General features: G+C 34.8%; 1 protein-coding gene across 3 annotated transcripts in view; it reads right to left on the bottom strand.

The window, feature by feature from the left end:
- Positions 1-1,226: 1,226 nt before the first annotated feature.
- The window catches only part of SPRED1 (sprouty related EVH1 domain containing 1), a 134,661-nt gene continuing 119,525 nt past the window's right edge, over positions 1,227-16,362 (bottom strand). For 2 of the 3 annotated variants that reach the window (XM_024568384.4, XM_024568385.4), the window contains exons 6-7: positions 8,317-8,418; positions 1,227-5,848 (exon numbers count right to left, since the gene is read on the bottom strand). In XM_024568384.4, the coding sequence (XP_024424152.1) occupies positions 5,198-5,848; positions 8,317-8,418 (753 nt within the window). In that variant the 3' untranslated portion in view covers positions 1,227-5,197. The remainder of the gene's footprint in view (positions 5,849-8,316; positions 8,419-16,362) is intronic. The other variant, XM_024568386.4, reaches the window with a different exon arrangement.

Below are 16,362 nucleotides of genomic sequence, written 5' to 3'. Positions count from 1 at the left end.
TGGCTTTTTAAAGGACTATTGTGCGCATGAACTACACTGATGACAAAGCAGGAAGCCTAGTTTCAATTTCTGTGATGTAAAAACTGTCCTGCTTACTTGTGGGTATTAACTTGATGTGAAGAATATGAAGCACATTTCTGAAAACCTGTGAATAAACATGAGATTATATTTCATAATTCATAGTTAAGGTATAAACAGTTAATTCTTGATTTTCAAATACATGTAACTGTAATATAGTAATCCAAAAGTTATTCTGTTGTTGAAATGCACTGTGGTTTGTATTGTCCCAATAATTTTTCATTTAGATTATCGGCCATCTTTGTTTACATTACAAGTTAAACCGCACTTTGAAACTTCCTAGGAGACACATACACAAATGAGTAGCAGTGACAGGTTAAAAAATTTCCCACCTATCAATTAAATTGGTTAATCTAGACTTAGTTGTAAAGTGTTCCAAAGCTCATAAATATAATGTATTAGGTAACAGGCTATTTAAAAAAATCTGGATACACTACAGGAGCTACTATAAAGGACACATGGACAAAATCAAGGGGGAGGGTGGATGTGGGGGAGGGAGGGGGGTTTGGCTGGGGTAGGGTGGAGGGATGGGCAGAAAAGGCATACAACTGTAACTGAATAACAATAAAAATTAAAAAAAAATCTGGATAAAATCAAGGATGAATATGTAAGTCACTATACTTGAACTTTCAGTTAACAATGTACCTTAAAAATTATGATCAAAAGCTTCCATTTCTACTATTGCTTTCTCCTCTGGCAATTATTATTTCTTATGGGATAGTCTGTTATCTTCTAGAAGAGTCAGAGAAAGTCCTTTTATATTTCATGATAGGTTTAATCAGGTAATTAAAACAAGTTCTTTGATATCATCTGGTATGTCCACTTACATGGGTTGATGTAACAAAAACAGTTACAAACTTATATATGCATATTTACATTATATACCCCAAAACTATCAAGCTAGTCAACTATATCTAAGGAGATACATCATGACATGAGTTAAATATTTCATTGCTTATTAGAAAGAATGCAGTCAAGCTTTTAATGGAAGCAATATACAAGTGAGGCACTTTTGAGGTCAAGAATAAAGCAAATGACACCACACACTGGCAATGTTCACAAAAATCTACGTGTATCTTTAATACAAAAGCTTTTCAACTAGATTACTTCTGAAAAATTTCAAAACTAGCAACTTTTGCAATTTAAGGAGCTTTCAGAAACAATGGCTAACATCACCAGTAAATCAAAGCATATGAAAGTTTTATAACCACCTGGCTGCTAGGCAAACAGTACCTTAATACCTTAAAGCCCTTTTTTTTTTGGTTTATATAAATCACTTCAGGTTATGAGTTTTTTTATGTTTTGACTTACTGCAAACACCTTATGGTGCCATGATTATTGTGGTTTACAGACCATGTTTTTAAGTGCAACAATGACGCAAGTTTCTCATGCTTTCTTTCATATTTAGAAATGTGATTCTGAAGGTCAAATTAAGAGAATAGCCAGTCAAGATTTTGTTTTTCCAGGTAACTAAGGTTTCAAGTTTTATGTAGATAAATGTTATACCTGCTTAATGTATTTTTGGGCTAAAATTAAAAATCCAATCTTAAACACATATCATAAAGTGCAATCACAAGACTGAAAACCAATTTCAACGTAAGAAACATCCTTAAGACTCTTTAAATCTGGAGGAAAGTACTGTTTCCTGTGCGTTGGTGACTTACATGGATATTAAGAAACATCTTTGTGGGGTTCAATTAAATGACGATAGGAGTTGAATAAGGGAGAAAAATAAAAGAAAAAGCACGACTTACCTATCAGGTGGCACTATAACAAGAATTCAAAGTGCATTTGTGTTACTTCAAAAGTTCATATTAGGCACTGCTGAATAGCCAATGAAAACAGGGAGTTTCAAGTTTTCCCCTTTATATTTTAACCCCTGCCCCAGCATCCCAGAGACATAAGTACACACTCCCTCCAAAGTTGTCTTGATGTAATTAATAGAGGTGATGTTTATTTTTTAAAAAAAGTTCTCCCTGACTAGCAATGGGAGGAAAAATAAAAATATCATTTTGGTAATGGCTTTAGCAAGTTAAAAGAATTGGTTCTATAAATGCTTCCGCATATCCATTAATTAAGTTTGCCAGTTTCAAATATCAATAAATATTTTAATAGAGAATATGTAAGAAAAAAGTGCTTGAAATCTTTCAGCAACCAACAAGACACATTAGAGAAAAGATTCCTTTTACAGTTTTTTTGGAGATATTTCCCACTCCTGCTTTCTCCATTTGGGGGTGGCCACCACTTAAATAGCCCTTTACTGGTAATGGTGATGAACCCTGTCAGATCCCAATTGCCACCTCACGTCTGGCCTGCAAATCATCCAGTAGGTGGTGCTGAAGTTCCATACGACGTGCTTCCTCAGAAATCAAGGTTCCCTCACCTCAGGGCCCCACCACCTTCAAGGCAGGAGAAAAATCGTTTACAAATGATCAGGTCTGAACACAACAAGCCATCAGACCAAGGTGTTTCTTGTCATGCCATCAAGATGATTTCATTTTCAAATATTTATTACTTAGGTAGTTTTGTTTAGCCATTTGCTTGTAGTACCAGATTAAAAACAGAGAAAGGTTTTAAAGGAAAAAGCCAACTAAGCAGGGCCAAATCTGTATGCAGAATGAGAAAATGTCCCTGAACATACCTATACACATTTAAAACAAGAAATTTAAACCACCCATTATTTTTCACATTATAATTGTAATTTACTCAAGAGAAAACTTTCCACATAGGGATTCAGATAACATTATATTACTAGTTAGTCTTCTGGACCAATTTGGAAACGGGGTGTGTTAACTATAAAGATCCAAGGTGAAATAAAAACCATTTTATCACCATAGTTTTTAATGAAGAAAATTGTTTAAAATTGTAAAGGAAAAAATGGGGATAGGACGGCAAAGTCTTAGCAGCAAAGTGGTTAAAACAATTTGAAAATATTAATGCACAAACATTAAAATATTAAAGCGTATATGTTGCATATAAAATACAGTACAGAACCAGGAGTTGCACTACGCCGATTAGTGCTTAACAGAGAAATGGTTATTACATTTGTTCTCCCTAGAAGTATATACACAGTTCATTTCCACAGCGTTTTCCTATATAGCCAGCAAGTTATTTTCTTCAGTTTTTCACACCTTGCTCAAACCTGAATTATAAGCTCCACACTTACAAATATGAAAATTTATTCACAAGGAAAATCAATTATTTCCATTCCACCAATAAAAATTAATTTTGAAAGTTAACAGTCTATCCTAGGTAACCAAGTTTAGCCGAAAACTTCAGGGACGAAGATCATCTGGTGTAGCAGTAACCCCAATATATAAACAGTAAAAATAAGACTGAAAACTGCTGCTGCTGTGTCATGTTTGGATTTAGTTCATCCGATTGATTTTTAGTACAAAACTAGAAATAACCTCTTCTTCATAACATCTATAGTTATCAATATATTTTTCTTCTTTTCAATGTGAAATAATACTTCAAGATGATCTATATACACAATGTTGTCAGTTCAAGCTGTCATATAAATATAAATGCTTTCTTAAAAAAAGTATTTTACAGACAGTGTTATATACATTGTTCCATTTGATCTGGGGCAAAAGGTAACACAAGCTTAACTGTGAATGTGAAATGAATGATACATAAATGACACTTAAAAACTTGTGTACACACGAGCTTCAAATGGTAGTGTGATTTTAATGCTCATCACTTCTGAAACTTCAAGCCATTAAAAAAAAAAAGGCATGGTTCTCACCTTTATCCCTCTAAGGGAATGCTCTTAAAGAACCCCTTACCTGATTAGAGTTTAAATGTAACATTAAAAAAAAAAAAAAAGGCGAGAATTTGATCCCAAAGTACTTCAAACAATTTATTGGAACATTTATCCAACTACTTTGTAAGTAAAACATCCATTAATACAATACTCTGAAAAAGAAATAAATTTGTATACACAGGATATTTCATTCACAAAGTTGGATTATCATGGGATAGCTTAGCACACACTTTAACATAAAAGCTATTATTATTATGTGAATAATAAGGACTGGGGATTAAGCCAAAAAATTAGTAACACAGCTGAACAAATTCTGGTTTACTGGAATGATAAATGGAGATCTCAGGAGAAAACTCTTACACTAAACTATCCAGTTATACTTTTTTGCTTTGTAAAATATTTGTAAATGCAATATAATTTTTTTGAAGGAGGAAAATCTGAAAGAAAACAACTTGCTGGTTGAATACCACAAAAAACAAAACAACCCCCAAACCTCTTTTTTCTATGTTTACTCAGTCTCTTTTTATATAAAAATAAGTGTTATGTTCCCATCAGAACCTTAGACAATTACATCTGTGCTTTAAAAAAAAGTTGGTCACTCAAGGCTATTAGAATATTTTTAAGAATTTTAGATTACCAGAATGTACAGACATAACTCAATATAAACTGTAGCCAAACGGAAAACGAGAGTGAAAATATCAAATCATTCACATGGAATAAAAATGTTATTAACTAGATGAGTAAATGTTCAAAATATAATGGAATGTGACAGCAGATATATGTACATCTACTTCCGAACTAGGAAGGGAAGAAAAGTTTAAAGTCATAATTCGTACCTTATATTTAGTTCAATATAAACATTTGTTATTTATACATAAAACTGCTTTCAAAAAACAATAAATGATTTAGTTGCACTTGTTTAACTTCTTAAATTCCCAAATGTTAACTTTTCTTAGACTGAAATCAGCTGTCCCCTAGTGCACTTTTAGTTCGTATCTTAATGAATTCAAACCTTTAAAAGTCCCATCACCTAATGCATAAATATACAAAAATGCCAAAAATCAATCCGCTTATTTAGTTGGATCATATTTTAGGCTTTTTATAGCCAATAACCAGACATGGTTTCCCTTCGCAAATACTTTTTACAACCTGTAACATGCCATGAACTCAAGGGAACAGTTAGGCATGGCTGGCATTTGTGAAATGCCAAGAACTGATGAGTTCTGCTTCTTCCACATGTGGCCCCTACGACACCAGGCAAGATTTCATATTGCTTGCCAAAAGCTTCCACAAATCCAAGTTAGCTAGTTCCTGGAAACAAAGACTTTAAGCTCATTGTGGCACTGGGTCCTTTCATCCAGCAGCTTTATGTTTCCCGCCACAACACCCGCATGCCTCACCACAACGATGGCACATTCTCAAAGGGACATAGCAGCACATACATGGCACAATGAAAGACAAAGCTACTAGGGCTAACCATCGTAAGCAGAACTTGTCATCACTAGTGTCACACGAACAGGGATCAGAAAAATCTCCCTCTGAGTCTGACATACAATGATACAACATGCTCTCAGCACAGAGCATGCAACTAACTTGATATATGCATCTTTTAATAGGGTCTGGAGCATCCTGACATTTCCCCCTGCCATTTTCCTCATGATTAAACCTTTCCTGGCAGTATACACAGCGAGAACGTTCACCATCTTCTTTTCTTCGTTTTGACTTCTTAGATTTTAATGAGGAAGGCTGTGTCTTAAGTGCCACAGAGTCTTTCAGTGAACTTAACTTAGTCTCATCCCCACAAGAGTATAGATAGTCTGACTTTTTATTGTCTGGTTTAGAAAACTGAATATTGCAGTCAGTATCATCTCTCTCCAAGTCATTTTTCCACATGTCAGGATGTCTGTAGTCTGCATAGCGACGTATTAAGATATCTCGAGGGTTTATTCTGACAATCTCATCCTCATCTTGAAAGCTGACATGTCTGATTGATTTCACAGGGACCTGAAAAGGAAAGAAATGAAAAATGCAATAAGGACTGTAAAAGCAAATTTTATGTATCTACTTGGCTGGGTCAGTGTCCACATATTTGGTCAAATATTATTCTGAATGTTTTATGTAAAGATATTTCTTGGATGAGATTAACATTTAAATTGGTGGATTATGACGAATGAAAATTATCTTCCATGACATAGGGGAACCTCATCCAAATTAACAGAACAAAGACTGATTGCAACTTTTCTCTGCATCTCAAGCCCGACAGCTTACCCTCTGCAGATTCTGGGTATGTACCTTTACCTTCAGTATCACATGAGCCAACGCCTTACAACGAGTGTGTATATATACACATCTTACTGGTTCTGTTTCTCCGGAGAACCCTGACTCATATTTCGGTATCAAAAAATGGGTTGCTGTAACAAATACCTAAAAATGTGGAAATGGCTTTGGAACTGGGTAATGGGTAGAGGCTGAAAGAGTTTCGAGGTACATGTTGTAAAAAGCCTAGAAAGCCCTAAAGAGACTGTTGGTATAAATATGGACATTAAAGGTACTTCTGGGTGAGACCCCAAATGGAAATGAGGAACAGTGGACAGGGAAGGAAAGATGATCCTTGTTACAAAGCAGTAAAAGATGTAAATGAATTGTATTCTAGTGTTTTGTGGAAGGTAGAACTTGTAAGTAATTATGTTCTGAAGAGAATACCAAAGGTGTGGCTAGACAATCATGGCTCCTATCAACCATCTTGGTTAAAATGTGGCAGGTTGGATCTAAACAGGACCAGAGTTGAGAGGAAGTGAATCGAGGTTGTCAAAATTATAGTTTTTGTAAGTTATAAGAACTGGCAAATAGAGCTATCTGACTGAGAACATGTATTATCTTTTTTTTTTTTTTTTAATTCTCACCCAAGGACCTTTTTCATGGCTTTTAAAGAGAGAAGGGAGAAAGAGAAACATTGATGGGAGAGAGAAGCATCAACTGGTTGCCTCCTGTATGTGCCTCGACGGGAGATCAAACCTGCAACCCAGGTACGTGCCCCAACAGGGTACCAAAACCACAATCTTTTGGTCACAGGACAACGTTCCAACCAATTGAGCCACACCAGCCAGGACTAACATGCATTATCTTTTAAGGGAAGAACTGGGAATGTTGGGGCTGTCTCCTCAGGTCACTAGGATGGGGCCACTTCTTATTGGCCCGGAAGCCCAGGGCCAAGGGTGTGGAAACATCCTCTTGGAGAACCAACCACTAAGCCAAAGAGGGTTATTCTCGAGACATAAAAGCTAATGAAATTTGCTATGCTAGGTTTTGGACTTTCTTGAGACAACCATGACTCCTTTCTTCTTTCCAGTTTCTCCCTTTTGGAATGGGAATGTCTATTCTATGCCTTTCCCACCATCATATTTTAGAAGCAGATAACTTCTCTGGTTTCACAGGTTCTCAGATAGAGAGCTGCTTTGTCTCAGAATGAATCACACTTGAGTCTCACCCACTCTTTGGGACTGAGTGTTGACGCTGGTACGCGTTAAATTTTGGAGCTGCTGTGATAGAGTGAATTTTGCATGTGAGAAAGTCATGAATTTAGGGGGTCCAGAGGGTAAAATGTTATGGGTTGAACTGTGTTCTCCCTAAATTCCCATGTTGAGACCCCAACTTACACTGCTTTAAAAAGTGACTACATTTAGACATAGGGCCTTTAAAAAGGTGATTATGTTCAAATAAGGCCCTTAGCATGAACCCTAATTCAATCTGACTGATGCACTTTTAAGAAGAGGAAATTTGACACATAGAGACACTGGGATGTGCACGGAAGGACTAAGGCAATGGGAGGATACAAGAAGGTGGCCACTTGCAAGCCAAGGAGAGCAAGGCCTCAGAAGAAACCAAACTGCTAACACCTTGAAAACAGACTTCCAGTTTTCAGCATCATAAGAAAGTAAATTCCTGTTGTTTCAGCCACCTAGTCTGTTATACTCTGTCATGGTAGCCCTAGCAAACTAATACAAAGACATATACTTTTTAAAGCTTGGCTATATAGTCTCTGTAAATGACTTAAAATGCACCACATCAAATAAACATACATGTACACAACAAATTTACACAACCCTCCTCACCCCTCCTTCTGGATAGACTATCCCCTTGAGGCCAAGAAGCAAAGTAAATCTTTTAAAGATAAATCATATGGCCTTCTGGAAATCATATCTGTATCTCCTAGCCCCAGTCCCTGGACACAGTGACTACTCTACAAGCAAGTAACTGACCCAGGTCGGAGCAAACTTCTATTCCTCAGATACTTGGTATTGGGGCTAAAAAATTCCAGGTCTGGGCTAAAGGTGAAGAGATTAATGCAGTCAGTTAAATTAACAATATATAATTATTGGCTTTATCTGGTGATAAATTAGAAGGACTAAAAAATTTCACTTATATGTTCATTAGTTATATTCCTTATCAGACGATAAACTAAGATTACTTACCCTATTTTGGGACTTTAGGCTTCCACATTCCTTGGATATTTGTCGCTGTACATATTCTATACTTCTGCCCTGAATATCTAGGCTTGGATGACTGAACGTTATCTAAAATATAAACAATTTCTACTTAAGTGAGAAAAGAATGCATAACTATATTTAATACAACTATATATAATGTATATTCCAAAATTATATTACCTGTAAGTAGTGAAGTTTTTCAAAATGTTGAATCATGCTATTTATTATATAAATTTAGGTCTTTCCTTATACATTTAAAATTTAATTTAAAAAGTAATATAGAATTCAGGTTTCTGGTTCTGCATGTAAGGAACTTGAAAGTTGCCACTCTGTCCTAACAAGTTTAAAAAAAAACTGAACAGGAAAAAAATAACAAAACAAAACAACTTTTCTTTTTTGGGGTCCATAGGCAGGGCTAACCATTGCTTCCACACAGGAGAGACAGACAGGAGAGTAAGGGGAGTAACAGCTTAACAGAGCAGACTCATGAGCGATAAATGCCATGGAAACCAGTGCTGGGGGAGGAAAAGCTGAACTGTAATTGATGAATTGCTGAGGTGCGGTGTGGACAACTTTGAGAGTTAGATACTCTATGGCAGGGGTGTCAAGCTCATTTTCACCAGGGGCCACATCAGCCTCGCGGTTGTCTCAAAGGGCTGAATGTAATTTTAGGACTCTGTAAAGGTAACTACTCCTTAACTAGGGGCAAGGAGCTCTACATTTGGCCCTTTGAAGGCAACCGCAAGGCTGACGTAGCCCCCAATGAAAATGAGTTTGACACCCCTGCTCTATGGGGACCCAGTCACAGTGAGTCACCCAACTTTTGTCAGTTTACCCGCAGAAGCTAAACCAGATTCCCATGGTAAATATCGAAAAATCCCAAATGCTTCTAACAGAGGGAGTGAAAAAACTCATTTCAAAATTAGAGAGCAGTCTGTTTTTAACAAAGTCTGCCCTCAGGAGAAATGAGTTGAGAGAGACTGACTTGCTTCGGTATCATCAGAACCTATTTGACCCAAGGAAAGAGAAATATACAACTGCAGTCAACTCTACCCATCCCACACAGCTAAGAAGAGGAGAAGAAGCTGAGAAATACCTGTGAAGTTCCCAGTTCAGAGGCATGGCTCAGACTAAAAGACAGACTTAATCATAGGACTATAGGAATGCTTCCTCTCCCTACACACTTTACCACTACATTACTAAAGGCCTATTTACAAGAGTTACTTTTATCCAATACATCATGTCAAGCTATTAAAAAAAAAGGGGGGGGGGAAGCTGAATTTGAAGTGACAGAGCAAGCATCAAAACCAGACGTGACAGGGATGTGGGAACATTCAGACCAGGAATTTAAAACTATCATTAATATGCTAAGGGCTCTAATGGATAAAGTACACAGCATACAAGAACAAATGAACAGCCTGGCCAGGTAGCTCAGCTGGTTAAGAGTGTCGTCCTTATAGGCCAACATTGTGGGTTTGATCCCCAGTCAGGGCACATACAAGAGTCAACCAATGAACGCATAAATGAATAGAACAGCAAATCAATGTTTCTCTTTCTCTCTCTCAAGTCAGTAAATACAAATTTTTAAAAAAGAACAAATGATCAAAGAAAGCAGAGATGGACATCCTAACAAGGAACCAAAGAGAAATGCTAGAGATCAAAAATACTAAGAGAAATAAAGAATGTTTTTGACGAGCTTGGTAGAGTGGATGGACATGGCTGAGAAAAGAATCTCTAAGCTTAAGAATACATCAATACATACCTCTAAAACTGAAAGACAAAGAGAACAAAGATTGAAAGAAATGAACAAAATATTAAAGAACCGTGGGACACCTATGGAGGTGTAACATGTGAAATAGAAATATCAGAAGAAGAATGGAACTAAAGAAATATTTGCAGTAATAGTATCTGATAATTTACCTAAGTTAATGTTAACCACAGATCCAGGAAGCTCAGGGAAGACCAACCAGGATAAATGTCCCCAAAAGTGCACCTAAGCATAAACTATAAAAAAAAAAAAAAAATCAAAGATAAAGGAAAAATCTTGAAAGTCGTCAGAAAAAAAATACCTTATTCATAAAGGAGCAAAGATGAAAATTACACCTGATTTCTCCTTAGAAACCATGCAAGTAAGAAGACAGTGGAGTGAAACATCATTATAAAGTGTTGAGAGAAAAAGGCTACCAACTGAGAATTCTATTACCTGTGAAATTATCCTTCAAAAGTAAAGGAGAGAATACTATGGCCGTTGTGGCTCTGTGGAGTGAACACTGGCCTGTGAACAGAGGGGTCACTGGTTCAATTCCCTGTCAGGGCACATACCTGGATTGCAGGCCAGGTCCCTCGCTGGGGGCACGTGAGAGGCAACTAATCAATATATCTCTATCACATGGATGTTTCTCTCCCTTAATTTCTCCCTCCCTTCTCCTCCTTCTACAAAAGTAAATAAATACAATCTTGAAAAAAAAAATTTAAAAGTAAATGAGAGAGATACAAAGATTTTCTCAGGCAAACAAAAATTGAGGAAATTTGTTGCCAATAGACCTGTCATACAAGAAATGTTAATAGAAGTTCTAAATTTAAAGAGAAGGAAAACGGTACAGGCCAGAAACTCAAATCTAAATAAGAATGGAAGAACATCAAAAAAATAATTGAAAATAAAACCTTTTATTTTTCATATTTTAATTAATCTAACAAAAAGTTTTCTCTAAAATACAGTAACAGTGTAATTTGATAATGTATGATTTTATATATATGTTCTTATACATAGCAAAATTAAAGACAGCAAGGGTACAAGGGATGGGAAGGAGGATTTCAGATTATTTTGTTATTATAAGATAACTTCCACTACCTGTAAAGTGGTTTGGTGTTATTTGAAAAGGACATGAATTAATCATAAATGTATATTGTAAACTGTTGAGCAACCACTAAAAAGTCTTAAAGAAGTGTAACTGATATGTGAAAAAGAAGAGAAAATTGAATCACATAAAACATTTAATAAATCCACCAAATACTTTGGGAAAAGTGGAATACAAAAGTAGAGTAAGAATAAGAGTAACAAATAGAAAACTATAGAAAATTTGATAGTGATTATATCAATAATCACTTTGAACATTAATGGCTTATATGTATACTAATCAAAAGACAAGACTGTCAGAGTGACTAAAAAAATAATACCCAACTATATGTTGTCTATATGAAACACATTGTAAATAGAAAGAAATTTATAAAATAAAAGTAAATGGATGGAGAATATACCACTAACACTAATCAAAAGAAAGTGGGAGTAGCTGTATTAACTTCTGAAGAGATGTCAAAGCCAGGGAAGGTAACAATGATAATAAAGAAGGACATTACATAAGGATAAAGGGGTCAATTCTCCAAGAAGACAAAACAATCCTTAGCCAGTGTGTGCCTAACAAAAGAGTATCCAATTACAGAGGCAAAACTGATTGAACTACAAGGAGGCACAAACAGGCGCCCACTCTTACACTGTAGACTTCAACACCCCTCTATCAGAAACTGGACATATCCAACAGGCAGAAAATCACTGAGGACAAAGCGGAACTCAATAACATCATCAACCAAGTGGATATAACTGACATCTATAGACTACTTCATCCAGCAGCAGCAGAATATACATTATTGTCAAACTTACATGGAACATTAACCCAGACAGATCACATTCTGGGCCAAAAACCAGACTCTTAACAAATTAAAAAAAAAATGAATTCATACAATGTTTGCTCTCAGACTACAAAGCAATTAAAGTAGAAATAACTAACAGAAAGGGATTTTAAAATCCCAATCTACGTGTAGATTAAATAACATGCTTCTGAATAACACATGGGTCAAAAAGAAATCTCAAAAGGAATTAAAAGGTATTTTTAACTAAATGGAATAAAAACTTATCAAACTTTGTGGGATATAGTGAAACAAATGCTTAGAGAGAAACTGATAGTACTGAATGCATATAATTAGAAAAGAAGAAACATCTAAAATTAATAATGTTAAGTTAAAGCAGAAAAAGACTAAATCCAAAATAAGAAGAAAAGAATAAGAATTAGACTAGAAATCAATAGAGTACTAATGAACTCAAAAACCAGTTCTTTGAAAAGATCAACAAAATTGAAAAGTCTTTATCTAGTCTATCTAGGAAAAAGAGGACAGATTACTAATATCAGTAATGAAAAGAGGGGATATCACTACAGATCCCATGGAAATTAAAAGGATAATAAAAGAATATTATGAACAACTCTAGGCCCACAAATTTGATAGCTCAGATGAAACTGATTCCATGAAAGGCACTGTCTGCCAAAACTCAATAGACAATATGAACAGGCCCGTATCTACTAAAGAAGTTGAATCAGTACCCTTTCAAAATAGCACCAGATCCAGATGGATTCACTGGTGAATTCTACCAACTAGTTAAGGAATAAATTATTCCAATTTTCTATAATCTCCTGCAGAAGATCCAAATAGGATCCAAATACTTCCTAACTCATTCTGTGAGCAACATTACCCTATTACTAAAATCAGACAAAAACACTGCAAAAAAACAGAACATAACGCTAGACAACAGTACCTCAAATAAGCACTTATGCAAAAATCTTCAACAAAATATTACCAAGTTGAATCCAACAGTGTATAAAAAGAATTATACACCACGACCACATGAGATTTATCCTAGTCTATACAAGGCTGGTTCAACATTAAAAACAAAAACAAAAACAAATCAATTAATGTAACCCATCAACAAAGTAAAAAGGATAAATCACATGATGTTATCAACAGATGGAGAAAAAGAATTTGACAAAATCCAACACCCATTCATGATTCAGTAATCTAGGGATAGCAGAGAACTTCCTTGGCTTATAAAGAATATCTACAAAAAATTTACTAACATCAAAATTAATGGTGAGAAACTTGAATGTACCCTCTCATCACTCCTTTCAAACATCATAGTAAATTTCTAGCTAATGCAATAAGCAAATAAAGATATAGTTTTAGGAAAGAAATAAAACCGCTTTTATTCACAAGTAATATGATCACCTATGTAAAAAATACAAAACAACTGACAAAATTACTCCTGCAACTAGTAAGTGATTATAGCAAAGTTGTGGGATACAAGGTCAATAATGTTGATACATGAAAGAAATAAATGATAAAATGGATAAGCCAGTCAAAGGAAGACAAATTCCATATGATTTCACTCATATGTGGAATCTAATGAACAAACTGAACTAACAAGCAAAACAGAGACAGACTCATAGATAAGACAGCAGATGACAGCTGGTGGGGATGGGGATATTAGGGGGTGGAGGGATTGAGCAAAAAGGAAAAGGGACTCATGGACATGGACAACAAAGGATATAAAAAATGGTAATGGAAAAAATACAATAAAGATTAAATAAAAATAACATACAATTCGGTGGAAAAAATAAAATGGATTTCACTAAAATTAAAAATTTCTGTTCTGTAAAATATGTCAAGAGAATTAGATGACAAGCCACAGACTGGGGAAAAATATTTGTAAAAGATATCCAATAAAGGACTTTTATCCAAAATACACAAAGAACTCTTAAAAAAAACCAATAAGAAAACAATCAACCTGATTAAAAAATGGGCCAAAGATCTCATCAGACACATCACCAAGGAAGATACACAGATGACTTGAAAAGATGCTCCACACCGTAAATCATTAGGGAAATGCAAATTAAAACGAGATACCATTACACAGCTACTGTAAGTCCTCACTTAACATCGTTGATAAGTTCTTGAGCTACAGCTAAATGACATAACAAAACCAACTTTACCACAGGCTAACATACAAACAAGAGTTAAGTTCCTAGGCATCTCATCCAGGTTACAATGAAACAACCTTGAGGAACTATGGTGTTGGAATGGCCAATATCTAGAACGATAACAATACCAAATCCTGGTGAGTATGTAGAGAAACTAAACTTTACTCATTGCAAAATTCTACAGCCACTTTGGAAGACAATTCAGCTACTTCTTACAAAAATGAAAGACACTCTTTTCCTATGACCCAGCAACTATACTACATGGTATTTACCCAAAGAATTAGAAAACTCATGTCCACACAAAAACCTGTACACAACTGTTTGTATTAAGTTTATTCATAATTGGCAAAAAACTTGGAAGCGACCAAGATTTGTGGGGTGAATGAATAACCTGTGCTACATCCAGACAATGGAATATTATTTAGTGTTAAAAAGAAAAGACACAGAAGAACCTCACATATTACTAAGTAGAAGGAACCAGTCTGATAGGCTACATATTGTTGGATTCCAACTGCATGGTATACTGCTAAAGGCAAAACCAGGGAAACAGTAAAAAATATTAGTGGTTATCAGGGGTTATATGAGCGTGTGTGGGGAAGAGATGAATAGGTGGAGCACAGATTTTTAGGGCAGTAATTTTCTTATGAGCTATAATGACAGTGCAAGTCATACATTTGTCTAAATCCAGAGAATATACAATGCCAAGAGTGAACTGCAACATAAATTATAACTGAATGATTATGATGTGTCATGTATGTAATTACAAAAAATGTACTGCTCTAGTGGTAACTTCTGCTTTATGGTTATGTATTAATTTAAATGCACAAATACATGCGGGCGTATATGTGGATCTTTAAAATTTTAAATAGGACCCTTTGCACTGTGCTTTTTTTTTTATGCTTAATGATACATCATGGATACTTTTCTGTTAATTATTATAAACTTATTCTTTTTTAAATTAAATTTTTCTTTTCATTTTTTGGTTTCGCCTTTTTCCTAACCTTATTCTTTTAATAGCAGCTCAATGTTTCATTGAATGAATGAGTTTTAATTAATTTAACTAGTTTGATTAATATACACACACTTTTCCCAGTCTTCAGATGTTATAAACAGTATTGCAATAAATATCCTTATACATTTACCTTTAGTGCACATGTCCAAGTATATCTGTACCACAAATTCCTAAAAATAGAATTCTGAATTAAAAAGTTTGTGTACTTCAATTCAAAAAGGAATTTAAATGGATATATCCAACTTGAGCCAGTTACTTAGTATCTTAAATATTGAAGGAAGTTTAACAAAATTAGTTAAAAACTAAAGAGGTTATCTCATTCCCAACCTTGTTCCCTATAGTTTTGAAATTTTACTTTCACTAGTAGTTTAATTACATAAGACATAAAGAGAAACAAAAGCATTTCAATTTCAATTATGCTGCAGAACTAAAGGACTGATGTGGGATGAAGTGGATCGTGGAGATTATTTTCTCTAATCCGGCTTTATTATCCACTCTTCTATGTCCAGTTACCTCTACCCAGTATGAAAAATTATGAGCTAACACTTCCCACTCAGTTTTACTTTTAGTTTCAATATTCAACTATATTTTGATTTTCTAACAAGTACAGAGTACTCATCTCTATGGAAGGCACAATGAAGTAGAAAAATAGCTCTTATCTTCACAGGTAGGATGATAAGGCATAAACTTGCAAAGTTATGTAACTAAAGTTTAAGCTGAAATATGTTAAGAATTCAGGAATTAATGGAGGAAGAAATCACTATGATTAAATGGTCTGAAAAAGCTTCAGGAAGAAAAAGAAACTTAAAGTAAACCCTGAATAAAGCAAGCATTTGTTCAGATTTTTTTTTTTTAAATGGAAGAGCATTATAGAAAAGTATGTGGAAATTTTTGTTTTTCCCTAATATATTCATTTCTCATACTAAATATAATAACAAGTTATGTATTAAATATATTTCTGAGCTTTATTTTTAAAAGTAAAATTGTCCACTTTTTGACTTATTATCCCAATTTCACTGTCTCAGACAAAAAGTCACAAACAGCGCCAAAACACACTTTGAAACTGAGTTAATAGTCTAATAATATTAATCATACAACCTTTACATGAGACAAATAGACCATGCTGACTCTTTACACTTATTAAGCAGATATGTTGTAAGACACACCCCAATTCACCACTGCTTTTAATAATACCCTGGGAGTGTGACTGCTATT

This window comes from Desmodus rotundus, chromosome 7 (genome assembly GCF_022682495.2).
Source record: "Desmodus rotundus isolate HL8 chromosome 7, HLdesRot8A.1, whole genome shotgun sequence".
NCBI classification, from domain to species: Eukaryota; Metazoa; Chordata; class Mammalia; order Chiroptera; family Phyllostomidae; genus Desmodus; species Desmodus rotundus.
This window is presented reverse-complemented; position numbering and strand designations above follow the sequence as displayed.